Source organism: Seriola dumerili, unplaced genomic scaffold, assembly GCF_002260705.1.
Source record: "Seriola dumerili isolate Sdu_G_001 unplaced genomic scaffold, Sdu_1.0 BDQW01000111.1, whole genome shotgun sequence".
In the NCBI taxonomy this organism is placed as follows: Eukaryota; Metazoa; Chordata; class Actinopteri; order Carangiformes; family Carangidae; genus Seriola; species Seriola dumerili.
Genome location: NW_019174366.1, coordinates 1,129,877 through 1,156,882, shown reverse-complemented (window position 1 = coordinate 1,156,882; position 27,006 = coordinate 1,129,877). Strand labels below are relative to the sequence as shown.

Here is a 27,006-nt window from a genome sequence, read left to right as displayed (position 1 = left end):
ATGTTGATGAATAGACAATTGCAACATCTGAATATATCTGCGTATATACACATACTGTATATATTTTTTTTTATCTTATCCTATCTATCCAGTGAACATGGAGTATTTTAGGATCACAAAAATTTTTTTTAAAAATCTCTTGTAACAATGACTTCTCTGCCCTCCAACTTTTTCTCTTTATGCTGATGGTGAGTCTCCAGATGGGTTTTGAGGGGGGGCAGTCTGAGTCAAATGTTCCATAGATTGTCCCACAAAAGTCATGTTGGACACCTTGCTGAAAAACTTAAAACTTCTAATTATTTTTCCCCTCAAACACTGGATTATGAACCCTAACACTTAACAACTGCACATTAACATACTGTGAACGCAACCTTTGCCATTAGACTGTTTATATCAGGTATAAGTTGCATTTGCAGCCAAATAGATGAGGAAATGTTCAAATATTAATATAAAACTCATAATATGCTTTGAGAAAACAACAATGTATCATATGGACTGGTATAGGCACTAACATCTATAAATAGAATTTAGAGATTTGCTTCAAGTAAAAAGTCTTGGTTGTAACACACTTGATTAGGTGCATTAGGCCCAAAAAACTCCCAGGATTCATTGCAGTTCTCAGAAGCAGGCCTTTTCAAGTGGCAGAAAAATCACTCTTGATAGAATATCCTAGTCAGTGTAGGTTATTACCAAATATGAATATTACTATGGAATACAATGTTTCCTAATTATAAAATCTTGTTAATATGATTGTATACATGTTCAAATTGGAAAATTCACTTTTTTTAACGTATTGAATGAAATTCCAGGGTGACACTGATAATAGTGGTAGTAATGATTCAACAAAGCCAAACTAATTATACTATACCACTATACAAAGTATACACCTGATGTAAACCTGGTCTGTTTCCTGTTTTCACAAATCCAACTGACTAAAACACTTACACTCTACTGGTATCTACTTGTTAATCAAGTCCAGGTTTGAGAAGTCGAAATTGTGGAGCTCAATGAAACTCTTTTTTTTTTTTTTGCTTTTATAAATACAGTAGAGGTCTTATAAATTTGACAGTGGGTTTAAAGTAGGTCCTTTTTCTTTATAAGCTCTGTAGATGTTTTCTTCTCATATTCATGCTCTGTCCAACGCTTCAGTCACCTCCTGTCAGCACCAGTTGGACTGCTCTCAGCTTCTGTCTGAAAGAACAACATCACTTCACATTTGACACATGTACAGTTTTATTGTTCTGCCATGTACACACTGCAGCTGCTATGCCTTGTTAGCGTTTCAGGTTTATTTTTTAGTAATAATTTGATAAAGTCATACATGCCCGCATAGATATTTGCACTGTTAATATGTATATATTGTTATCACCATGGAAACAAGATGCTCATTTATCAAATCAATGGTCTCTTTTTGACGTTTCTTTTATTCTTCCATTGAATCACACTCAAACTAAATGGCAACGTGAGGATTGTATTGTTACATAAAGTCACCAAACATACTTCATCAGTCTGAAAGCATTTCAGCCAACTTTCAAATCAAAAGAACTTCATCTTGGTTTGTCTTTACTTTTAGGTTTAGAAGACATTCAACACACACACACACACACACACACACACACACACACACACACACACACTCAGCTTCAGCTGCTGGAGTGTACAGGGCTCACAAACAGACAGCAATAAATAAATGAGGAAGTACAGAATAAGAACTGAAGTCAGTGGAAGTAAGTCTTTGCTTGGACTTTAGGTTGATGTGTCAATCCTCAGAGCAATGATAACAAGAAGAAGTCAAACCAACAACAGCAATTAAAGCAAAGCATCTATATGTTGTGTGTGACGGCTACAAACTTAAAGGATAAGTCTGGTATTAGTCTGTATTTCACTAGTGTCAACAAATGTAATGAAAAGACCGGAACCAAAAATGTGTTAGTCTGGCTGACTCCCCTGACCCGCCCCCCCACTCCACCTCCACCCCACACCACCGCTCTGTGTCTTAAAAACCCAGCTCACAAATATAAAGTTTCTGTTTGTTCTTTTGTCATTTTCTAAAACAGCTGGTCACTGTAGTTTTCAACAAATGTTACTCAAACAGGAGTAAATAGAAATTATACTTAATCTAAATATGAAAATTGAATGAAAAATAACACAAACAATGAAAAGCCACAATTTTGTACTAAATTTTAAAATCTTTTCTGCTCTCCCAGAAAAGAGCCAAAGGGAAAAGGAAAAGGTAAATTATAAAGAGGAACTCTTGATGAAAAGACGCAGGAAGAAAATGAAAGTAGTTCTAAGGTTCATTTGTTTATGGTGATGGTTAAAGTCACAATCAAAGAGCAGAGGCCAAGGTGGCTCCACTTCCCACAATGCAACTTGTTACCATCTTTCTTTATACCCTCTAAGCCTGGTAAATGCCCATGTTTCTTAAACTCCACACTTCCAGTTTGTAACTCTGACTGTCTTGTATAAATCTACAGTCTCCACGGCTCCAGCGCCCAAGCTGAGATAATGCTGATGACATCACTATGACATCATCAGACTTGAAAGCTCCTCTAGAGCTACAGAAGACATTACACCACTGTTTTCACAGGCAGGTTTGTACACCGTTGAGTTAATACAGCTCAACTCATTTTAACTAAAGAATCAGGACAAATAAAAGCTGAAAATTGGGACTGATATTACACCATTACAACATGATGATGAAGGAACATGTCACTCAGTGTGACAGTGCGGCTCACTGATTTGTTTGTAATCGTTTTGGGAAAAAGTGGAGGTCTATGGCACAAAGGAACAAGATATATCGATATATCTGTGATACACACGCACATTCATTGTTGGTTCAGGCTTTTTCACGGGATTTGTTGACACTAAGAAAAATACAGCCAACCTTATCTTTACAAGGCTTCATGGAAGAGAGTAATATGAGGAGAAGCAGCACATGTGAAAGTGGAGGGTGACACAGAGATGACAGGAGCTACAGGTACAAGGACAGTCGGGTTAAGTGCTCGATCAGAAACATTCCACATCACTACTTTCTTTCTCAATACACACACTGTATATACACACACAGAGGCGGCTGCTCTGTGACAGATCAAATGTGAAATCATGACACACGTTAGGACAGACACATGAACAAAAAAAAGGGCAGATGCATCATGGGAAGACAAAAGGTGTGCTCACACAGCCTTTGTAAACAGGTCAGCAGGTTGATGTTTGGCTTTAAAAAGAGTCCATGATGATACACACTTTCACTCCTCCCAATTTATCCTTCATGTAACATTAATCTCATCTGTACGGTGGCCATTCTCCAGCTGAATCGGTGCATGTACAGCAGGTTTAGGTGGACCTACGTATTAAATGCTTTGAAATTTTTTGACTTTTTTTCCGGTCCAAGCATGACTTTTTCATCTCCTCTATATACAAATGTTTACAAGAGTTCTTCAAGAAGAGGCCTGTGCGTGAGGCGAAATGTCCCATATGCCCCCTATGATTTTGATCCACCTCTGGTGTGTCGAACCGTCACCACACCACAGCAGCCAAAAGGTGAAAAGACATGAAACACCGAAAATATAATCCCGCAAAAAACAAAGGGTGCTATCTTTGGTCACAAAAAGAGCAAATCAAACACAATGTGAAGGAAGGAAGAGTGTTAAAGCACAAAATACTGTTCCATTATCTGACAAAAAGAAGGGAAAGAGTCCAGTGATCAGCAAAGACAACAGGAGGGGAGCTGAGGAAGCGTACGTCACCAAAGGCTTCAGTGGAAAATGTAGGGAGAGGATCTGTGGAAGCAGCTACTCAGTTTAAGCTCTCCTCCTCCTCCTCCTCCTCCTCCTCCTCCTCCTCATCTCCTTCTTCCTCCTCCTCCTCATCTTCCTTCTCCAAGTCATCCTCACAGTAGCGCTGGAGCAGTCGGTGCAGGTGCTGCTGCAGGGCATCGGGCTGCAGGGCGTCTGGGGTGTCATCCACACGCTCCAGGTGCACGTGCTTCCCCTGGGCATCCCTCACCACAGTCCTCTTCTGGGTTCGTGACTTACGCATCTGGCTTCTGCAGGAAGAACAAAGAAGCTGACGTCACATCCAGGTACCTGAGTGTTCACTGACCAGATACTTGTCATCCTCTGGGTTCACTCTGTCAGGGGTTACCTGGGCTACTAACGTCTGCAGTTCAATACTCTCCTGTGGAGGTCCAGGGACAGCAAGATATAAATTTTATATTTTCCATCAAATTGAAATTCTATTTTCCATTTGTGTGCATGATGTGTGAAACTATTTTGTTTGAAAATGAATAAATACTTCCAGGTTCAAATGTTCAAATTACATACATAAATAGGACATCTTCAAATAAATCCTGTCAAATTATGTCATATGTTCATGAAGAAATACTTTTTACTGTTTTTATCTTCATTTTATGTTTTTTTATTAATTAAATCTAATTATAGTTAGTTTAATTTATTTTGGGGTTAGTTGTTCAATCCTTGTTAAACCTTTTGTTTTTGTGTGTTTTGTTGTCAAATATCATAATTATATATTTTTACACTTCGTTCTTTTTTAACAATCAAAATGCATGTTTATGAAATTTTATATTATCCTGCTAATTTTCACAATAAAAGATCATTTCCTTTACTCAAGCAGTATTTTTTTTCACAATGTAATTTTTCACAAATTTTGAATTTACATATATTTAGTATGAGCTAAATTGATATTTAAACGTGACCCAAAACCAAATGAGCACAGTGAACAGGTTAAGAGAGAACAATCAAAACACACACCATGCAACTCAACCCACATTAAATGTATCTGATCAAATCCATCTTTCAACCTGGGCTGTATTTTCATAGTTTTGGTCATCGGTTATGAAAACATTTTATTCACTGGTTTATTGCTTATGAAGCAGCAACATGTCATAACTGTTCACTGCGCAGCTGCATGTTCACACACTTTTAGGATGAGGGGTTAAACCAGTAAGTAGAATATCGAATGGATAATGAAGAGAAGCGATAGTGATATACCGAAACTGGGGGCTTGTTTACAGCCACTATGTGTACAATATGAAATTTCCGAACGTTTAAAAATATTAGAATGAATAAGAATGAACAATGACCAAAACTACAAAAATACTTTGATTGTAAAGAGCAGTCTTCTAATTACCACTTACCCTGAAGAGTATGAGTCAAAATCAAGAAGCTACAAGTTAGGAGAGTGGAATCACACCATGCTGCCATGTTAAATGCTAATAAATAACCACCAGGATCTTAATAAACACCCGTGTCTTTATGGTCATTTCACACTCTCATGCTGAAGTCCAACCTTCTAACCACAGAACCGTCATCCTGCACAATCTCTTTCTCTACTACATGAGGCAGGAGAGCTTTCCCAAAGCCTCCAGCATAACTCAAAGCCTGGAGGGGAAAGAATGGAGGAGGAGAAATGACAGACAAACAATGAAAACCTCAGAAGTTTAACAGTAGTAGCTGACTAATTTTAAAAAACAGATGTTAGCACGTAGTGGAAGCGCTTGTAAAGATACAGCTGCATACCCCCCGAACAGTTCATATTCAAAATACCTGCTAAAAGCATGAAACCACCTCTTGATAGAATATTTCTTTCTAGTTTGGACACACTGACCTTCTCAAAGTCCTCTCTGGCTGAGGGGAGATCTGCAGCCAGCGAGGGGTCTCCCGTCTGTTTCTCCATCCTCTCGCCTCTCACCACTGTCGTCTTGACAACCTTGCTGACCTTTCGACCCTGCACTGGCTCCATCTCAAACTCTGATGCTGCGGTGGAGCACAGGGCCAGGGGCTCAGAGAAGGTCAGCTGGAGAGAAAACGACAAAATGTGAACGGACCAGGTGTTATGTGCTATATGTTGTGTACTTTGAGGTTTGTAAGGACACCAGCAGGTGGACGTCACTGGTTCAGAGTGAAAGGTTTCAACAGTGACCACATGAACTACAATGACATCAGGTCAAAATCTACCTAGTCCGATACTTTGGTTAATGACCACATACCAACCACTTGGTTTAGTGCTAATCTGCACGTTAGCATGCTAAACTCAGATGCTGATCATGCTACCTGCTAAACTTCAGCATGTTAACATTGTCACTGTGAGAAATAATGTATGCTACATTACATATAAAGTTGTATGTGAGGAATTTACAGCTAATATTTTGTCAAACAAAACACTAAATACATGCACACCTGTAAAATGCTCTAATCACAATATTACCTCATTTTCCCTAATAGTAGCAGTTAGCAACATTAGCTAGCTAATTTGCAAAGAACTTTGGGAACTATATGATGAACTACATGTAGTTGTTGTAGTAGTCTATAACAGCAGAACACCAGGTGCAGCCTCAGACTACACTGATTATATATAATTCAATGGAAACCCAGAAATGAATAAAGTGCATTCATATGAAAGTCATGTTTGGATGGCACTGACCTCTCTCTGATCTCCCTCACTGTGGAGCACTGTTCTCTTCACCACTCTGGAGACAGTGTCCCCCTCCTCGATCTGCACCGTCTCCTGGTGAGAGCCCTCAATGGTCACTTCCTGTGTCTCCATGCCATCTGCAGATACGCATTTACGAATCACCTTCCGTGTGATCTGGTGAAGACAGAAAGGGTATCACTTTTATGTAAAAGCTAGAGACTAAGATAGAGACTAGAGCTAGAGTCTAGAAATAAACACTTTTCATCACTTTACACTGTATGGAATAATGCTTTGATTTTTAGTGGAACATTTGAACATGTTCTCTTACTTTCTTAACGACCATGTTCCCGTGCTCGTCCGTGTACTTCTCCTCTGTGACCGTCTGTGCTGGGATATCTGGAAGGTTATCAGCCTGTACAAACACAAAACACATGCTGTCAATTCACACAGATTACAGTCCTGCACATGTGAGCAAAATCAAAGCACATACTGTCTCCATCAAAAAAAGCATTTCAAGCATTTTCAAATAAAACACATCACCCAACATTAGTCAATGATGACACAAAACACCAAATATACTTGAAAGCCCCTATGTGAAGAATTTTAACCTGATTAAAGCACAATTCAAATCAAATCAATCAAAAGTCAGAATTTTAAATCCTTCAAATTATGGCTTTAATTTTTTAATTTTTCCATATTGAACCATGATGACACAATCAAAGGACAAAAACATCAAACAAACAAATGGTTTAAAAGGCAAAAAACAGTTTTATGTGAAGCAGATAGAGTAAATATGTGCTGATATGTGGTAGAAGATTTACCTGGCAGGTCAAGTCCATTCAAAAACAACAAGGAGTACTAAACCTGTGTTACCCACTAACCCTGCATTACTTCACAGTGTGCTGAGGCTGCACAGCTGCATCATGCTTGTTTACCTGAATGATAACTCTGCGTCGCACCACCCTGGTGGTCAGCACCTCCTCCTCTGAGCTATCAGAGGACAGCATCCCTAGTTCCTCTGCTATCTCCTGGTGGATAGCACAGAGCCCTCATAGGTCAATACAACAAGTCTGCACTACGTCACCACAGCTGTTCCTTCCTTTCTCTTAACCTCACTTTTATGTTTGCTTTCCAAAAAGGTTCGTATACACATGAAATGAGGGAATAAAATCAAATTGTATGGTATGGTTGTACACAAATTTGATGTGAGATGAAGAGAAGGCAGAGTTATGCAAAAACATTCAACTGAAATAAACATGCAGATGGAAACCAGTGTGCGAAATATGGGTGACTCATGCGGATGATTTATGCCAAACAGAAACAAATAAAACAAAGAAATTATGTTAAATACAATACACAATATTACAATATATGTAATTTACTGTGTCATAATGAATAGTTATAATGATAATCATTTAGCTTTTGTCTTAAATTAGTTGTTTTTCATCGTGACATGCCACAATAGATTAAATCATAACACAAAAAAGAGGTCCATTTAATTCATTAACAAATAAGAAAACTATGAATTAGGTGTGTAGATTTTCTAGTCAGTTGCTATTCTCCAAACAGTATAAACTTCAAATCTTTAGAAACTGAGAAAAGCACATAGAAAAGGAGCGACCATTAAATCCCTGCTGGGTGACATTTCATTTTATGAGTGCAAATTTAGCATGATCCATAGACTCACAATGGCAACATTCATGTTAAATACACCAAGTTTTTTTTTTTTTTTTGAAAACCTATTTATTTATTCAGGCTTTTAATTAATTCTCTCATATTTTACTATTCTTACTGGTTTCTGTTTTTATTTTCCTTTACATATTTTATCATCTGCTCTACATTTCTTCTATGAAAAGTGCTATATAAAAAGAGTTTATTGTTTTTTTTAAGTTGAAATATAGCAGAGTTTTCCTTTAATGTGTGGCTGATCCAGATTCTGCCTGGGACCCCCCAACTGTCAAAGGGTATTTCGCACACTGATGAACAACAACAAGCACAACTCAAAGGATGCAAACAGGTGCAGATGTGAACACTTAAATATGTCACATATTGTTGAATCTGTTCTGTAGCTTGTAAATGTCACCTGTGTGATTCCAACACATCACACTACCAATGTCAATAATGGCTTTTTACATTTACCGATGATGCAATATTAAATACAGCAACTCATCACAGCTGTTAATATTTCTGTTGTTTGTTTTTTAAGTTTAGGCACTCATGCACACAAAAGCACTACCAGCCTCATTTAGTACATAAAGTGCAAGTTTCTGTGTTTCATCCCCTAAATCTTGAACGCAGCACCACAGCAACCAGCCTAAACCAGGCAAGACACCAGCCAGTGCAGGGTTGTGCTCATGCTCAACCTCTTACCCTTCCCAGGAAGTCGTCATCATTGTAATACCCTGCCTGATCTCTGGAAGGAAGCTCCTCACACACGGGGAGGTCGCCCTCTGTTCGACACCCCCGTGAACCCTCAGAATCATAAGCAAACTCCCCAAGGCTTTCACTGCCAGAAGAGAAGCGCTTATAATCGTCCACTCGGAGGAAAGGGTGAGCAGCATGCTGGGGACTCCCTTTCAGGAAACCAACATCAGGGCTACTCCCAGGTGCTGGGGAAGGTGGCTCGAAGATATGATAGCTAATCTCTGGTTCCAGTTTCACTTCTTCTGGTTCAGAGAAGTCAGAGAAGGCTTGTCTGCAGTCAAAGAACTCCAGGTCCGAATCAGAGTGCTGCGGAGACTCACAACCGACTTTTGGTGGCATCTTTGGTTCATCTGATTCAAATTCCAAGATTGTTTTCTCAAATTCGGAGAGGACTCTGTTAAAGTCTGGAGAAAACTCAAAGTCTTCAGCAGCTTCCGACTCTCTCTTGGTGCTGGCTTCAGTCACAACCTGAGCTGAGTCACTGAACACTGGAGACACTGGACTCAAATCCTTCAAGGAAGCTTGGCTACATTCTGAAACTCTGAGGGTTTGATGTCCTGAAAATACTGCTTCATAATCCGGTGGCACCAGAAACTGGCTTGACATGGGTGAGAAAAGCTCACTGGACTGTGCTTCCTCAGGGGACAACTTTGAATCTGAAAATCCATAAAATCTGTTTGACTTCTCACAGAGTGTGTTCTCAAATGAAGGTAGAACTGGGGTAACAGCTCTGTGGGTTGTATAAGAGTTCGGGTCAGGTAGCTGTAGGGGAACTGGTTTCATTGGCTTGTCATCCATGAACAACACACCTATCTTACTGGTGTCTTGTGCTGCTGTTGTAGCAGACAACAGCTTGCTTTGCACCTCATCGTCTATTTGAAACTGTGTTTCCTCTGGTGTCTGAACAGGAGCCTGTAAGTGAAGTCAATGATATAGAATACAGTGATCTAAATAAATTCACTTTAAATTAGCATACAGGTTGGTATGCACCACTCAACATTTCATTTTACATCCAGCAAAAACATGCAACATTAACCATCTCTATATCAGACTAATAAATCAGAATTGAAGGAAGATTGATTAGTAACATTAAAATATAATATTTTCACATTCTGCACACGTCTCAGCAAAAACGCACTCCATTTTGTTATTGTTGTTTTCTTTTATTATTTCATCATGAAATGTCCCTAATGTGTCACACAGTGTTATCGCTTCATCCAAGTAGCATGTTAATGTCGGACTATCATGCTCTCACTCTTACCCTTTGAGAGGCTGTCTTGCTCTTCAGCTCTCCAGCTCTGACGTAGAGTATCTTGTCTTCCTTTCTTTTTATATCCTGAGCTGGTGAGGGCTTCACTGGAAAGTCTTCCTCACCAACCGAAGTTTGTAATGTTGAGATACTTCCAACCTGTGATCCCCGTTGCATCCATTCATCGTATGACAAAATTTCCAATTCTGATCCTGTACTTATTTGTCCGGCAGGATTGACATGTCCTTCCTTAGACATTGTCTCACTAGTTTGAATTTTGTTAGGAAATGATGAATGCTGCTCAGGTAATAAAGAAGATGTCCCATGATGCAAAAGTTTTGGTTTAGAGACTAACCTACCAGTCTCCTCACAACAAAAACCTAATTCCTCCTCTGACTCAGCAGTTTCAGGACTGAGTGGCCTTGGGCTATCATCAATCCAACAATCAATAGGTAAAGCAACAAACTCAAAGTCTGATGACAAAGACATTGGTGATGATGATCTGTCACAAGGGCTACCATCCATAAAATAAGAAGACAGTATTCTCATAAACTCAGGCACTGGTGAGTCAGGCAGTAGTTTCCTGAACTCATTGATAGATGAGATGGATTCAGGTGAAGATGGTCTCTCAGTCTCAGCAGCTCTTGAGGATGTGACCATAAGCTCACACTCTGAATCTGAACCCGCTGATTCAGGTGATGATGACCTATGTGTAGAAGTGTACTCTTCCAATGATGCCGTAAACTGAGGGATTGGGGAGTCTGGAGAGAGAGACCTGTTCTCATTGAACTCAGGCATCGATTCTGGAGATGATGCTCTTCTTTCAGCAATTTGCATGGTTGATTCAGGCAACATAGGTCTGTAGGTCTGTGGCATATAATCTATATCTGATGCTACAGTTTCAGGTGAAGATGATGCTGATCTCAGGAATCTTACACATTCTGGTAATGCTATTGTAAATTCAGGTAAGGGGGAATCTGGTGAGAGTCGTCTAAACTCATTGACGGATGTTGCAGATTCTGGTGATGATGCTCTTGCTTCTAGTACCATGGCTGAATGAGGGGACATAGGTCTATAGTCTATCAAGGATTCTGGTGAATAACGTAGATCATCATCCTCTGTGTCAGACACTGATACAACCACCCACTCATCATCAGAATCTGTTGTTGCCTCAAGGGCAGGTACTTCAAATGTGTACTTGGCCTCTCTGTATGGAGCTGCTCCTGATGACAACATTTGTTCAATCATTGGTGGAGGTGATTCATAAACAGGTAGGTCAGATATTACTTGTGGACTTTGAGTGCCATCATCAGCTGTGGCTTTTTCTGCTGTAGCAAGTGGATGTGCCACCTCTGAAGATGGTCCTGTGGAATAAGTAGCTTGTTCATTATTGTCTTGCACTTCATCTTGTTCATCATCTGGAACACTCCTTTCATATTCTATCGTGCTGCCAATGAATTGCATAAACCCTGATTTACTGCTGAAAGTTTCCCCAGCATACTGAGGATCACGTACTTGGGAAATTAGCTTCCATAACTCAGCATCATAAATGAGATTATACTCAGCTACCATAATAGCTGACTCCTCAGATGATGTAGGTGCCATTGTTGTTGGAAAAACAGTGCTATCAAAGGTCACTTCAGGGGCAGTCGGGACTTTTAATTCAGTTATTGATAATGTGGGTGCCAATGGTAATTTCTTATCTGATTCAGTAGACTCTGGTGATGCAGACCTATCTTCTGCACAAAACAGGTCTGAAGTTTGTGACAAATTGTCTGAATCTGAAAATTCAGTGGGTGATATATCTCTCACAGTCATGACATTTTCTACAAATGTTTTTGTAAAATCAGGTATTGGTGATTCAGATGGCAGGTGTTTACATTCATCATCTGACCTCTCTGACTGACGTGATAGCGTTCTCATGTGAGTTAGAATGTCAAATGAAGACCTCTCTTGTTCTTCTGAACCTTCTGATTCAGGAGAACCTTGTCTATCCTTAATACCATAAGTCATTGACATCAAAAACTCACTCAAAGCATACTCAATATCAGACTCAATGGATTCAGGGGAGGGTGATCTAGACCCAATATTCACAATAACACATTCAGACACATCTGGTCTGTATTCAGGTATGGGTGAGTCTGGTGACAGAGGTTGGTATTCATCTTCTGCTCCTGAGCCAGGTGAAGAGGTTCTATTGTCATAAACTAGTGATCCTAAGCTTATAACATTGTATTCTATATCTGAACATAGTGACTCAGGGGATGCTGACCTATGTCCAAAAATAGTTTCAGGTAATCCAAACATTAGTGGCATAAAGTCAGGTACAGGTGAATCAGGAGAAAGTCTGACTGATGCTTGAGATTCAGGAGAAGAAGTTCTGTTCTCCAAGAACGTTGGGAGAGGTAATTCCATTTCCAAATCTGACAACACTGAGTCTGGAGAAGTGGACCTTAGGTCCGTGTGACAAATGGTGGACTGTAGTGTCGGTGTAAATTCAGGTATGGGTGACTCTGGTGAAAGAGGTCTAAATTCATCTCCAGATGCATTTGAATCAGGAGATGCTGCTCTGTCCTCAAAAAGCCAGGGGATACACAAATCTGTCTCTAAATCTTCATCTGAATGTACTGATTCAGGTGATGTAGCTCTATACATTCCTGTAAACACAGAAGGTTCCGTATGGGTGTAATAAGGTACCGGAGAGTCTGGTGATAGAAGCTGGTATTCCAAGAAAGACAAGACTGATTGTGAAGAATCTGGTCTCTCCTCAACTTCAAACATCTGAGACATCAATGGAGCAAATTCCACATCTGATGCAACTGATTCAGGTGATGTGGACCTGTAACCACTGACATCAACATGTGGACCTGGCAAGGCTGGTGTGAACTCAAGTATGGGCGAATCAGGTGAAAGTCTTCTGTATTTAGTGACTGATGCTTCAGATGATGAAGATGAAGGTCGGTCCTCAAATAACATTGAGAAAGGTAACTCCAGTTCCACTTCAGAATCTGATGACACTGACACTGGCGAAGAAGACCTATATTGCCTGTATGTGATTAAGGACTCCTGTAGTACCAGTCTTAATTCTGGAATGGGGGAGTCTGGTGAAAGAGTTCTAAATTCATTTAGAGAGCCAGTTGATTCGGGAGAGGATGATCTGAAATTTGACATTAACGTCAGTGATGTAGGTGAGAAAGGCCTGTATTCTGTTTCAGATTCTGGTGACAGAGGTCTCTCTTCAACTTCTAGTTCTACTGACTCTGGAGAGTATGATCTGTCTTCCGTATCAGGTGGGGAATTAATCAAAGGCTCATACTCAATATCTGATGTAGGTGATTCAGGTGATGATGACCTGTAACCTTTAAACTCATGATCAGTTTCTAGCAGAACCTGACTAAAGTCAGGTACAGGAGAATCATTAGAAAATCTTCTGCATTTACTCAAAGATGCTAAGGACTCAGGAGACGAAGGTCGGTCTTCTACAACCCTTGGGAAAAATGCAGTTGAATCAGGAGATGCTGCTCTGTCCTCAAAAAGCCAGGGGATACACAAATCTGTCTCTAAATCCTCATCTGAATGTACTGATTCAGGTGATGTTGACCAGTATCTTACTTCTAACACAGTGGGTGCACTGATGGTGTACTGGGGTACTGGAGAGTCAAGAGGAAAACATCTAAGATCAGAGTCAAACTCCCCTGACTCACAGGATTCTGGTCTGCCCTCAAAATCAAACAACTGTGAAATTAAAGGAACATATTCTATTTCTGAAGCCTCTGATTCAGGTGATGATGACCTGTAACCTTTAAACTCATGATCAGTTTCTAGCAGAACCTGACTAAAGTCAGGTACAGGAGAATCATTAGAAAGTCTTTTGCATTTACTCAAAGATGCTAAGGACTCAGGAGATGAAGGTCGGTCTTCTATGACCATTTGGAAAGATAATTCCATTTCCATATCTGAAAACTCAGATTCAGGTGAAGAAGACCTTGAGTCTTTGTGTGATATGGATGGCTCTTGCAGTGGCAGTGTAAATTCAGGTATGGGTGAGTCTGGAGAAAGAGGTCTAAGTTCATCTCCAGATGCAGTTGAATCAGGAGATGCTGCTCTGTCCTCAAAAAGCCAGGGGATACACAAATCTGTCTCTAAATCCTCATCTGAATGTACTGATTCAGGTGATGTTGACCAGTATCTTACTTCTAACACAGTGGGTGCACTGATGGTGTACTGGGGTACTGGAGAGTCAAGAGGAAAACATCTAAGATCAGAGTCAAACTCCCCTGACTCACAGGATTCTGGTCTGCCCTCAAAATCAAACAACTGTGAAATTAAAGGAACATATTCTATTTCTGAAGCCTCTGATTCAGGTGATGATGACCTGTAACCTTTAAACTCACGATTAGGCTCTAGCCAAGCCTGACTAAAGTCAGGTACAGGAGAATCATTAGAAAATCTTCTGCATTTACTCAAAGATGCTAAGGACTCAGGAGATGAAGGTCGGTCTTCTACAACCCTTGGGAAAGATAATTCCATTTCCATATCTGAAAACTCAGATTCAGGTGAAGAAGACCTTAAGTCTTTGTGTGATATGGACTGCTCTAGTAGTGCCAGTGTAAATTCAGGTATGGGTGAGTCTGGAGAAAGAGGTCTAAGTTCATCTCCAGATGCAGTTGAATCAGGAGATGCTGCTCTGTCCTCAAAAAGCCAGGGGATACACAAATCTGTCTCTAAATCCTCATCTGAATGTACTGATTCAGGTGATGTTGACCAGTATCTTACTTCTAACACAGTGGGTGCACTGATGGTGTACTGGGGTACTGGAGAGTCAAGAGGAAAACATCTAAGATCAGAGTCAAACTCCCCTGACTCACAGGATTCTGGTCTGCCCTCAAAATCAAACAACTGTGAAATTAAAGGAACATATTCTATTTCTGAAGCCTCTGATTCAGGTGATGATGACCTGTAACCTTTAAACTCATGATCAGTTTCTAGCAGAACCTGACTAAAGTCAGGTACAGGAGAATCATTAGAAAATCTTCTGCATTTACTCAAAGATGCTAAGGACTCAGGAGACGAAGGTCGGTCTTCTATGACCATTTGGAAAGATAATTCCATTTCCATATCTGAAAACTCAGATTCAGGTGAAGAAGACCTTAAATCTGTGTGTGATATGGACTGCTCTTGCAGTATCGGTGTAAATTCAGGTATGGGTGAGTCTGGAGAAAGAGGTCTAAGTTCATCTCCAGATGCAGTTGAATCAGGAGATGCTGCTCTGTCCTCAAAAAGCCAGGGGATACACAAATCTGTCTCTAAATCCTCATCTGAATGTACTGATTCAGGTGATGCTGACCTATATCTTATTTCTAACACAGTGGGTGCACTGATGGTGTACTGGGGTACTGGAGAGTCAAGAGGAAAACATCTAAGATCAGAGTCAAACTCCCCTGACTCACAGGATTCTGGTCTGCCCTCAAAATCAAACAACTGTGAAATTAAAGGAACATATTCTATTTCTGAAGCCTCTGATTCAGGTGATGATGACCTGTAACCTTTAAACTCATGATCAGTTTCTAGCAGAACCTGACTAAAGTCAGGTACAGGGGAATCATTAGAAAGTCTTCTGCATTTACTCAAAGATGCTAAGGACTCAGGAGACGAAGGTCGGTCTTCTAGGACCATTGGGAAAGATAATTCCATTTCCATTTCTGAAAACTCTGATTCAGGAGAAGAGGACCTTAAGTCTGTGTGTGATATTGACGGCTCTTGCAGTGCCGGTGTAAATTCAGGAATGGGTGAGTCTGGAGAAAGAGGTCTAAATTCATCTCCAGATGCAGTTGAATCAGGAGATGCTGCTCTGTCCTCAAAAAGCCAGGGGATACACAAATCTGTCTCTAAATCTTCATCTGAATGTACTGATTCAGGTGATGTAGCTCTATACATTCCTGTAAACACAGAAGGTTCAGTATGGGTGTAATAAGGTACCGGAGAGTCTGGTGATAGAAGCTGGTATTCCAAGAAAGACAAGACTGATTGTGAAGAATCTGGTCTCTCCTCAACTTCAAACATCTGAGACATCAATGGAGCAAATTCCACATCTGATGCAACTGATTCAGGTGATGTGGACCTGTAACCACTGACATCAACATGTGGACCTGGCAAGGCTGGTGTGAACTCAAGTATGGGCGAATCAGGTGAAAGTCTTCTGTATTTAGTGACTGATGCTTCAGATGATGAAGATGAAGGTCGGTCCTCAAATAACATTGAGAAAGGTAACTCCAGTTCCACTTCAGAATCTGATGACACTGACACTGGTGAAGAGGACCTATATTGCCTGTATGTGATTAAGGACTCCTGTAGTACCAGTCTTAATTCTGGAATGGGGGAGTCTGGTGAAAGAGTTCTAAATTCATTTAGAGAGCCAGTTGACTCGGGAGAGGATGATCTGAAATTTGACAATAATGTCAGTGATGTAGGTGAGAAAGGCCTGTATTCTGTTTCAGATTCTGGTGACAGAGGTCTCTCTTCAACTTCTAGTTCTACTGACTCTGGAGAGTATGGTGTTTCTTCTGTATAAGGTGGGGAATTAATCAAAGGCTCATACTCAATACCTGATGTAGGTCTCTCTTCAAACTCTAGTTGGTAACATTGTGGTGAAGGTGAATCTGGCCTAAAGTTGTTAGCTGATGTTGAATCAGGAGATGATGTTTTTATTTCTGTTGTTAACATCAGTGGTTGAGGTGACACAGGCCTATATTCCATTTCAAATTCTGGTGAAAGTGGCCTCATCTCAACCTCTACATAGTGAGGGTCATATAATTGATGTATCAGCTGGTTTGTTCTAAATGTTGCACCAGCAGCTGATTGCTCTTCCTCAAGCATGGGAGCAACTGATTCAGGTGAGTCTGCTCTCTGGCATGTAAAGTTTTCTGAAGCTGAAAACTGATATTTGATATCTGAGAGCACTGACTGTGGCGAAGAGGACCTGGACCCAAAGACAGCTGTAACTGATTCAGGTACTGCAGGTGTGAAGTCTGGTAAAGGTGAGTCAGGTGACAATACCCTGTTTTCATCTAAAGATATTGGAGAACTGGCTGAAGAAGGTCTAATTTCATTGTAAAACCAGTCTAATTCCTCATCTGACACTGCTGATTGTTGTGAATGTGGCACAGACTGTGAAATGTTAGCTAAGTCAATGGAAAACTGGGGAACTGGGGAATCTGGAGACAAGTCTTTCATCGACTCTGGACATTCAGACCTGAATGTCAATTCCCCATGTGATGAAGGCCTGTATTCTGATACTGGTTTCTCTTCCCTCTCATGCTTTGCTGGTGCTGCTTGCAGAACATCTGCATCAGATGAATCTGCAATGTCCAACTTCATACCATCCTCTGTCACACCTGAATCCTCCCGAACATACTCAGTTCTAGTTCCAGCATACTCAAAAACCCCTGTTTTACTGCAGAATGTCTCTCCAACATAGTGAGGATCACATATTTGAGAAATGAGCTTCCATAGTTCAGCATCATAAACAAGTCTAAAGACTGGCACCTGGATTGCCTTTAGAGTTTGATTACAATCACCCAGTACTCTCTCTGTGTTCTCCGGGACCCGTGAATCTGGTGAGTCAGGTCTCTGCTTGGAAATTACTATATCTTCACTTGACTGAGCATATTCAACATCTGAAACCAATGACTTAGGAGATGACCTGAGCAGATCACCTCTGTAGTCATCTTCAGAAAATACCGATTCCGGTGATGATCGCCTCACTTCAGAGCACAGTTGTGACAGAGCTGTGGTCCCATATTCTAGATCTGAACAAACTGAAACCGGTGAAGAAGACATTTCCAGTGTGGTAGAAACAGCAAATTCTGGTAAAGCCTGTAAAAAGACAGGAATAGGCGACTCAGGGGAAAGTGGCCTGTTTACATCGACTGAGTCTGGAGAAGACGGCCTGCTCTCAGATAATAATAATGATAAACAGGAAGTCCCACATTCTAGATCTGAGGCTATTGTTTGAAGTGATGAAGACCAATCCAATCTAACACTGAGAACTGATTCTGGTAAAAACTGCCTAAACTCAGGAATAGGTGAGTCAGGTGATAGTGCACTGTATATGTTTATAGATGATACTGAATCAGTAGATGCTGGTCTGTCCTCAAAAAGACATGAAATATTTAAATCAGTCTCCAGTTCCAGATCTGACAATACTGACTCTGATGACACTGATCTGTGATAAACTTGTGAAGGTCCAGAGAAAGAGTTGAAGAACTGAGGAACAGGGGAATCTGCACTTAAAGCTTGCTGACTATCTACGGATCTCCCTGAGTGGGAGGAATCTGATCTGAATGATTCCAGCACCAAGAGTGATTCTGGTGACATGGGTCTATATTCTGATTCAGAATCGGGTGAAAGTGTTCTTTGGTCATTTTCTGATTGGAAAGACGCAGTTTCATCTCCAGCTGCCCCATCTGAATTTGCTTGATAAGACTCATTCCTTGTTTCTGCAAACTGAAAAACTTCTCTTTTACTCATGAAGGTTTCTCCCACATACTGTGGGTCTCGGATCTGAGAGATAAGCTTCCAAAGGTCTACATCATATGATAAACTGTAGACTGGCACTGAACACAAAGGTACATGAAGCTGAGGTACAGAAACCAAAGAATCTCTGGGTGTTTGCTGATCTTCCGGGACATTTGGAGGAAATGCCAATGACAATGGTAGATCATCGGATGCACTCTCCGATGACAGAGGAAGTGACACAGTTTGATCTGAGGCTTGTGTCTCTTTATGCGTTTTAGATATAAATTCAGATGATTCCTTTTGATATTCTCTAATGTTTTGCACAGGTTCATAATCAATTTTGACTGCATTATTAGATTTTCTCCTTTTAGCAGATTTTGTCTTCTTAGTTACAGATTTTCCTTCATTAAACAACTCATGAGACAGTTCTTCTGTTATTACATCAGTTGACAAGACCTCAGCTTCTGCTGGTTGTGTGACTGTATCAGACTGACCACAACCAGGCACATCTGATTGTATCTTGGGAGCTTCAGTTTCACCATATTTCTCTGGATTTTCTTCTACAGATTTTGACAGAACACACTTTGTTTCTTCGTATTTTAGCTTCTCTAGATCAAAAATGACATGTGATTTTTCTTCAAACTGCTTTTCAATACATGTCTCTTCTAAAACACCTATAGCTTGTGTTGTGTATTTAAGTTCCACGTTTTCCTCAGGAGGTAGGTAAGTTACAGGATTTGTTAATGGCCCATAATCGCTTATGGAACCACTAGAATCAGGGGATAATGGCCTATTCTCAAGATATGACAACACAGGTAAAGCCTCATACTCTGTATATGACAACACAGATTCTGGTGATGATGAGTGATCATTTATATTAACAGCCTGTGGCACAAATGGCATGTGTTGTGGAATGGGAGAATCTGGGGACAGACACTCATGAGAGGATTCAGGAGAAGATGCTCTAATGTCTAACATCGCTGACTGTGAAGAAATTGGTCTGTAGTCAGACACAGACTCTGGAGAAAGTGGTCTCTCCTCAATATCAGACAAATTTATAATAACCCAGCCATCATCATGCCCGCATACTAATTCCTCTGGTGTTGGTGGTTTGTTCTCTGTATCAAAGACTAATGGTTCAGGTGATTTTGGTCTATGATCAGCTAATATGGAATGACACACTCTCTGTGCAGATTCAGTTGATTCTGGGGAGGGTATTCTATGTTCAATGACAGTTACAACAGATTCAGATTCATCTCCAGATGCAACTGAAACAGGTGATAAAGCTCTAGTCTCATGACTGAGTGATGTTGGAGACATTGAGCCATATTCCACATCGGAGCATACTGATTCAGGTGAAGAAGATCTCTCCCCCTTCATGTCAATAGCTGAGTCCGGCAAGTTGTAACTGAACTGAGGTGTAGGTGAATCAGGTGGCAATGCTTTATACTCATTTACAGATGCTACAGATACTGGGGATGAGGGCCTGTCTTCAAAAGACACTGATAACAACACCTCAGTTTCTAAGTCCTTATCTGATGGCATTGAAGTCTCAGAGATGCCTTGTCTAAATTCTGGGACAGGGGAGTGTGGTGGAAGCAGACAATGTGCAGTAATGGACTCCATGGATTTAGGAGATGATGATCTCATTTCATGGAAATCAGGAGACAGAATCACATGCTCAGAAGATGTAAAAAGCCACTGCTCGGTTTCTAAAACAACAGACTCAGGTGATGATATTCTGTCCTCTATGTCAAAAGATAATAACTGAGGTGAGATGGATCTCTCACTGCTATAATCACTGCCTAGTGATACTGGCCGTCCAAATGGTCTTTTGTTAGACACCATTGGTGTTAATGGCCTTTCCTCTGCCTCACATGTCAACAGCGTAGAGGTGCCTCCTGGCGCACTCAGTAATGATTGCCCCTGAGCAGATGCCCCAGCATCACTGGTTTCCCATGGGAAAACAGGGGGTGGGAGGGGAGACAAGGGCCTAAACTGAGGTATTGGAGAATCAGGTACAACAAAATTCAACTCATTTACTGATGATGCTGATTCAGGTGATGAGGCCCTACTCTCTGTCAGTAATATTGCTGTCTCAGTCTCACATTCAGAAAACGATCTATGAGGAACTAAACTATGAAGTTCACAAATGGATTCAGCTGTGGATTCTGATAAACAGGATTTATATCTGGATGCTTCAAGCTCAGGTGTAGATTCTACGGAGAACATAGCCTTATCTTCAGGTTCATTTTGTCTGAATGACAGTGTTTCCTCAAAAGTTGAGTCATGTGACAACTGAGTAAAGCCAGCTGAGCTCATGACTTCTGCTTTTTTAGATGCCAAACCTGGAACTGTATGTCCGACATCAGTAGAACCCACTGGTTTTTGAGTGTTTGTGTCCTGGGTTTGATTTATGTCGTCACTGGATCTGACATTAAGGTCACCAGAAATTGTGGCCTGATAAACACCAATCTCATGCTCAACTTCATCTTTCCTGACTCCAGCTTGAATTGTGCCTACAGGGGATGCATTCATAGGCTTTACAGACACATCCTTATTATCTGAATCTCTCTGTTCAACATCATATCCATACAGGACTTTATACAGTCGACGTGAAACTTCATCCATGTGTGTTGAAGCCATTTGTTTGGTGTGTGTGGGTTCTGTTGTTGCATTAACAGAAACAGAGGGTGGCCCTGAAGTAGGCTGAGTAGGCTGAAGCACTTGTTCACTTGTTGATCCTTGATACTTTTCAGAGAACTCATCAGTTCCTGTAAGCTCTATAGACAGTTTTCTGAAGTCTTGCTCAGCTTGTTCACACTCAGTCAAGCTATCTCCAAAATCGGTCATAGACAGTGGTCGGCTCTCGCATACGCCTGTTCGAGAGTTATTGGATGACTCTCGGCAAGGTGACGGTGACAAATAATGACTGTCGTATTGTGAATGGGTAGTTTGTAGGCACTCCAAGCTCCACTCCTCTCCCCCCTCTGCCTCCTCATATCCAGCAGCCCCCTCATCATCAGCTGGTTCAACAGCGGGGTAAGGAGGTACGGCAACCTGAGCACCTAACTTTGGTGCCCCTTTGTACACAGGGTCTATCACATTGGATCGAAGGTTGTAGGGAGAGGTGCGGTACAATGTGAAGAGAGGACTTACTTGTTTAAAACTGCCTGCGTGTACCGAGTCCGTCACTTCCTCATATATTCTTTGTGATGAGCTGCAAAAAAAAGAGCATTTCAACATTAAGTGATTCCTTCTGATTAAAGACCAAAACAAACATCTAAACTGACCAATGCTGACATCAGGGGGAAGTTTCTGAGCAATGTGCTATAGTGGTCTAGCTATTTAGCTATCTAGCCTGCAAGCTAAAGTTAGCAATGCACAATTTCTGTGTACATGCTTGTAGATAAAAATGGAAACAACAAGAAAGCTAATATGGGTGTGGTCACATGGACTGAACTTTCTGGAATACTTACTATGTTGTCTCCATCTCTTTTTGTAGTTTCTCTTTTTGGGTATTTCTAAGAAGTCCTGTTGCCGTGGAGTCTGTCTCTGATCGTCCTGTCGTGTCATGAAGTGATGACAAACTGGAGGACAGGTCCTCTGCTGACACTATGGGGACCTCTTGTCCTGAGCCTGGGCTCCTATGTGTGGGCTCCGTGCGTCTGCCCGGCCTGGGGCTGTCAATGTCGTCATGAAGAGCAGAGAAACCTGACAAAGGATACAGTGCAGGCATTTAGTGCAAGAAGAGTTAGGGTACATGACTGAATTGTATAGGAAAACAATCAAACAGAATATTATATATAGACATAACAACAACCAAATCATCAGTCTAATTCAAGTTAGCGTTGGCTTGTGTACCTTCACTATGGTCCAGTGCTATGGTCCGCTCGATTTCTGCATAGGTATGTGATGTCGTCTCCTCCTGTGTGGACTTGATTATCTTGGTTTCAATGAGGTGAACGATGTCCATTCGGTTAATCTTTGTCAGCCTTTTGATCAATGTCATTTCTGTTGAAACAGAAAACAGACTTTCCACTTTAATAAGACCTTCTACTTTGTACTTGTTTCAAAAGTAACAATTCTGAGAAGTATGCACTATTTATCACTAACCTGTGGCATGCTGTCCCTCCCCCTCTGCCCAAAGTTTCAAAAGGGCATGGCTTTGGTCTTGCAGTGAGTTGGGGTTTTCAGTCCTTACCAGGTTGATCCTCTCCTCACTGAAATCCAGTTCTCGTGCCAACTCTGTTCAGAAAAGAAGATATAATGATGATTATGATGATCTGAAGATAAATTTCAAATATCTGAAATGATGTTTCTTGAGAACCTGCCAAAAATTAAGTAATAATCCATATTTTTGAGCTTGATCATTTGATCACTGCTACAAAGGTGTGTCTCACCCGTCCAGCTGAAGCCCAGGTGGTCGGCTATAATGGCCAACCGTTCCTCTTTTCTCTCTGCTTCATCCTGTGGGTCTACTGCAAATACCACCAGACAGCCATGAGCGGTCAGAGCCGCGAAAGTTTACCAAATCAAGTTACATTCACAAATGATATCCGAAAAAAATCTTCACTGGCTTTCTTCTTTTTGTACTACTGGCTGTTTTGTTAATTCTAAAATCAAATAAAGAAATTTTAACCTAGGGAAAGTAAAATAATATGCCTATAAAGAATAGTTGTAATAGATCTTGAAGTGACACTATGATTAACAAACTTACATTTCAGTCATTAGAAAATTATCGACAATACATGTGGTTCAGATCATTATTTGCACTTCAATCTTTCACGGTTTTAGTCACTAAGTTGTTTTTGCAAGTTCCATAAAGCCTTTAAGTCAATCTTGAGATTTTCTGCACACATAGAAGGAAAGAGAGACGTCATTACAAACACAAACACAGCTCAAGCAACACGGTCACATGGAGTCTTCAACTACAACGGGACTTACTACAAGAGACAGAGAGGCAGCACCTTTACAGCTAGTGTACTAATGAGGCAGAAGAGATAGAGAATAGCCCCTTAAACTGGGGGGATACCTTGACTTTGGACTTTATCATCTGGGATTCGCTGCATCTGTGTCTCAACAGGGTCGTCCCACAGTGGTCTAATGGGAAAGATGTCTCCTGAGGGAGGGAACTGCATCTCAGGAAAAGGTTCTCTTTCTATGATTGACGGATCAATGAGACTGCTCTCATCATCCGAGTTGCCAGCTGCAGCCTCTTGTTCTTTCTCTGTCTCTGCCTGTGCCAACCTTGCCACAAGTTTTGCTGCTTCATCGCTTATCTCTTCAAAGAACTCAATGGACTTTTTGCGTGGCTCACTTTTCTCTTTAGTGGGTGCTGGTGAATGAGATGATTGACCACTTTTGCCCCGGACTGGCAATCTGGATTGGAACCCTTTAGATTTTGCAGACTCAGCACTCAAGGGACGACCCTGTTCTTTTTTAGAAGATGGCCTAGTAGACTCCCCTTCACAGAAGCTCTTGGCTTTGGAAGATGATGTCTTGGTTTTGACATCCACAGAGGGACCCGCATCTGTCTCAGATTTTCTCCTTGAATCCTTTTTTACAGGGACTTTGAGCTTTTTGTCTTGGGTAGATTCAACACGTTTGACAGTAGACTCGGGCTTGACAGTGCTAGCCTTGATGGGAATTCTAGATTTAGATTCAGAAGTGAAGGAGGCCTCTTTTTTAAGAGTGGTTGAAGAAGAAGTTGCATGAGATGGAGAGTGACTTGTGGATTTACCGCCACCTTGAGGAGCAGACTTAGCTTGTGTTTTGGCTGGAGTCTTTTTAATGCTACTGGAAGTACTTTGTTTAGACTTGCCTGTTGGTTTTGGGGCTTCAATCACTGACTGTGGTTCTTCTGGAGAAGAATCAGAGGACTCTTGGCCCTGCTCAGAGTAAACAGATCTAGTGACTGTAGTTTCTGCTGTCTGTACATTTGTTATCAATTCGTCAGGGCAACTTGTGTCTAAATCTAAAGATTCTTCATCTGCATTTTTGTTTGTTTTGGTCTCTAGACCTTCAGGGGATGTCTGATCCTTCTTTGTGGGTTTGGCTGAAGCTGAAATGCCCATTTTAGGGATTTTAGATTTGGAGGCATCAGCTTTAGAGGCTGGCTGATCACCTTCAGGTGGGGACTGAAGCTGAGAATCTGATGTTTCCTTTGATTTCTCATCTTCCTCAGCCTTTACCTCTAGTGTTAGATTGAGGCCAACTTCAGGTTCTGCTGCTGATCCCCTACCTTCTTGCCTGGCCTCTTCTAACAGAGGCTCCTCTAAAGGCTGTTCACCTATCTGGAAAAAGGCAAAGCCACCCCCCTCTTCCTCATATCTCCTCTTAGTCATGTCAATAGCACCACTTCGGGTCATCTCAAAGAGCTTCCCTTCTTGGAAGAGAAAAGGGTTGGGTTCACTGGTAGGAGTGCTCTCTTCTGTTGGTGTTCTACCAGGCGTTGTGTCTGGAGTTGCTTGCAGAGACTGACGGTCCACCACCAGATTCAGAATCTTCTGTTCCTCCTCTTTGACACGAGCTGCAAAAGTGGCATCATCCTCTCGCATGGCAGACCATGAGTCAGTGTCTACCTTTGCAGTGACACCTTTTGACTCGGTTCTGGGAGGTTCCACTCCCTCATCATCCTCCTCTGTGTCATCGTAGATACAGACTTCCGGTTTGAACATTTCCTTTGTTTGATCTGTGGCAACAGTTGCACAAAGTCCTGCTTCTGGTGTGGTTGTATGACCCCTATGATCTTCTTTCACTTCATCTGTAACATTGCTACCTGGTTTTAGTGTAACACATAACTCTTGTCCATCCTTATGATCTCCTTTGTTTTCCCTTGACTTCCTTAAGCACTCCTCCTTTTGCTCATCAGTCCTGTTTTCAGTGTCTGATGTTAAAGCAGCCTTTTTGTCACTATAGTCTTTATTAGCTTTTAGGGATGATGAGAGTCTCTGTTCCTGTGTGGTTTCCAGTTTGGATTTTGAATGATGCTGGTCTGAGACAGAGTGAGGTCCCTCTGAAGTGACACTGGCTGTTGTTGTGTTCTTGATCTCTTTGCTGTGGCATCCGTCATGCAAACCTGCTGAAAAAGGAGAGGGAGGTTGTACTTTAATATGGGGATCAACAAAAAGAGCTAACTTTGAATCTTCTGTGGGTCTATTGAGCCCATATTCACTTTGTGCAAGCTCCTCACTTGTGGGCTCTAATGTTTCATAGCTGTCATCCCCTATTTTGGCATCTGCTGAGGGAAACAAATCTTTTCTAGAGTTCTTTTTGCTCTTCGCTTCTTGTTCCATTTCATCAAATGTTTTTATTTTGGCTGCCATCTTAAACATTTCCTCCTCTGGAGTGATTTTTGTCTTAGCTCCATAGCTGTCTGAGGTATCCTCTTCTTCTGGGTCTTCAGGGATGACAGCCGGTTTGAATGGAACAGAGAGGAATGTTTGGTCAGGGGGTTTGGGGTTTACCTCATAACTTACCTCTTCGGAACTAGGAGTATCAGGGGAGAGGGGACTCTTACCGGAACTTGTCATCTGAGATGTCTGCTCACAACTGTCATCCTCAGCACTAGCCTCATGGTCTCGAAGCAGCCTACCACGCATTGCATCATAAGGGAATTCTGTAGCTTTGGAGGGCTCTGGATGGCTAGAGGATTTACTAGGTGGACCTGGGAAGGAAGGGTGGCTTGTTTGCTCTACAGGACTACTCTCTAAGGAGTCGTGAGGGGGTGATTCCATGGTTGGGCTAGGTTCAATGGAGTCTGGGGACTTATGGGAGGAATTTTCTTCCATGAGAGGACTACCCTCTAGAGAGTCTCTGTGGCTTATTGTCAAAGAGTCATCAGCTAATGGACTGAGAGCATCTGAGTCTTGTTTTAAAGGCAGCTCTAAGCTTTCATGATGCTGAGAAGATGATCTAGAGGCTGGAGAACCAACTAAAGACAATGCTAGCTGACGATCAGGGCTCTCATCATCGCTAAGAAAAGTTTCTACAGTCTCTGAAATTCTCTTTGTAAGCTTTTGAGGTTTAGATGGCTTAGACTCACTCCTCCTAACAGATATGGACTCACTTGTAGTGTGGTCATCTGCAGCCTCGCTGGAAGAGACAGGGAGGGTCATTTCTGTAGATAGCTGATCACCAGTGGCCCCTACACCAGAGTTTCCAGACTTCTCTGTGTCTTTACTTTCAGTTTTGATTGTTGTGGTAGCTGGTGCTGAAGTTGTAGAGGTCTGATGTCCAGTTTTGGGAGAAGGACACAGACTTTCAGGACTTGTGCCTGGAGTGGCTAAACCCTCATGTTTGTAGCTGTCCTCAGAGCTAAGATGAGGGGTTCCATCTCCAGAGCTGGCACTTAGTGAGTCTGCCACACCCTCATGTTT

At 41.4% G+C, this 27,006-nt stretch overlaps 1 protein-coding gene across 1 annotated transcript in view; it reads right to left on the bottom strand.

The window, feature by feature from the left end:
* Nucleotides 1–3,944: 3,944 nt before the first annotated feature.
* Nucleotides 3,945–27,006, bottom strand: part of ank2 (ankyrin 2) — a 94,782-nt gene continuing 71,720 nt past the window's right edge. Inside the window, exons 40-49 of the mRNA XM_022747803.1 lie at nucleotides 24,648–24,669; nucleotides 23,029–23,103; nucleotides 22,742–22,873; nucleotides 22,490–22,639; nucleotides 22,105–22,339; nucleotides 21,785–21,845; nucleotides 6,764–6,847; nucleotides 6,445–6,609; nucleotides 5,629–5,817; nucleotides 3,945–4,048 (exon numbers count right to left, since the gene is read on the bottom strand). Coding sequence (XP_022603524.1) covers nucleotides 4,034–4,048; nucleotides 5,629–5,817; nucleotides 6,445–6,609; nucleotides 6,764–6,847; nucleotides 21,785–21,845; nucleotides 22,105–22,339; nucleotides 22,490–22,639; nucleotides 22,742–22,873; nucleotides 23,029–23,103; nucleotides 24,648–24,669 — 1,128 coding nt within the window. The 3' untranslated portion in view covers nucleotides 3,945–4,033. The remainder of the gene's footprint in view (nucleotides 4,049–5,628; nucleotides 5,818–6,444; nucleotides 6,610–6,763; nucleotides 6,848–21,784; nucleotides 21,846–22,104; nucleotides 22,340–22,489; nucleotides 22,640–22,741; nucleotides 22,874–23,028; nucleotides 23,104–24,647; nucleotides 24,670–27,006) is intronic.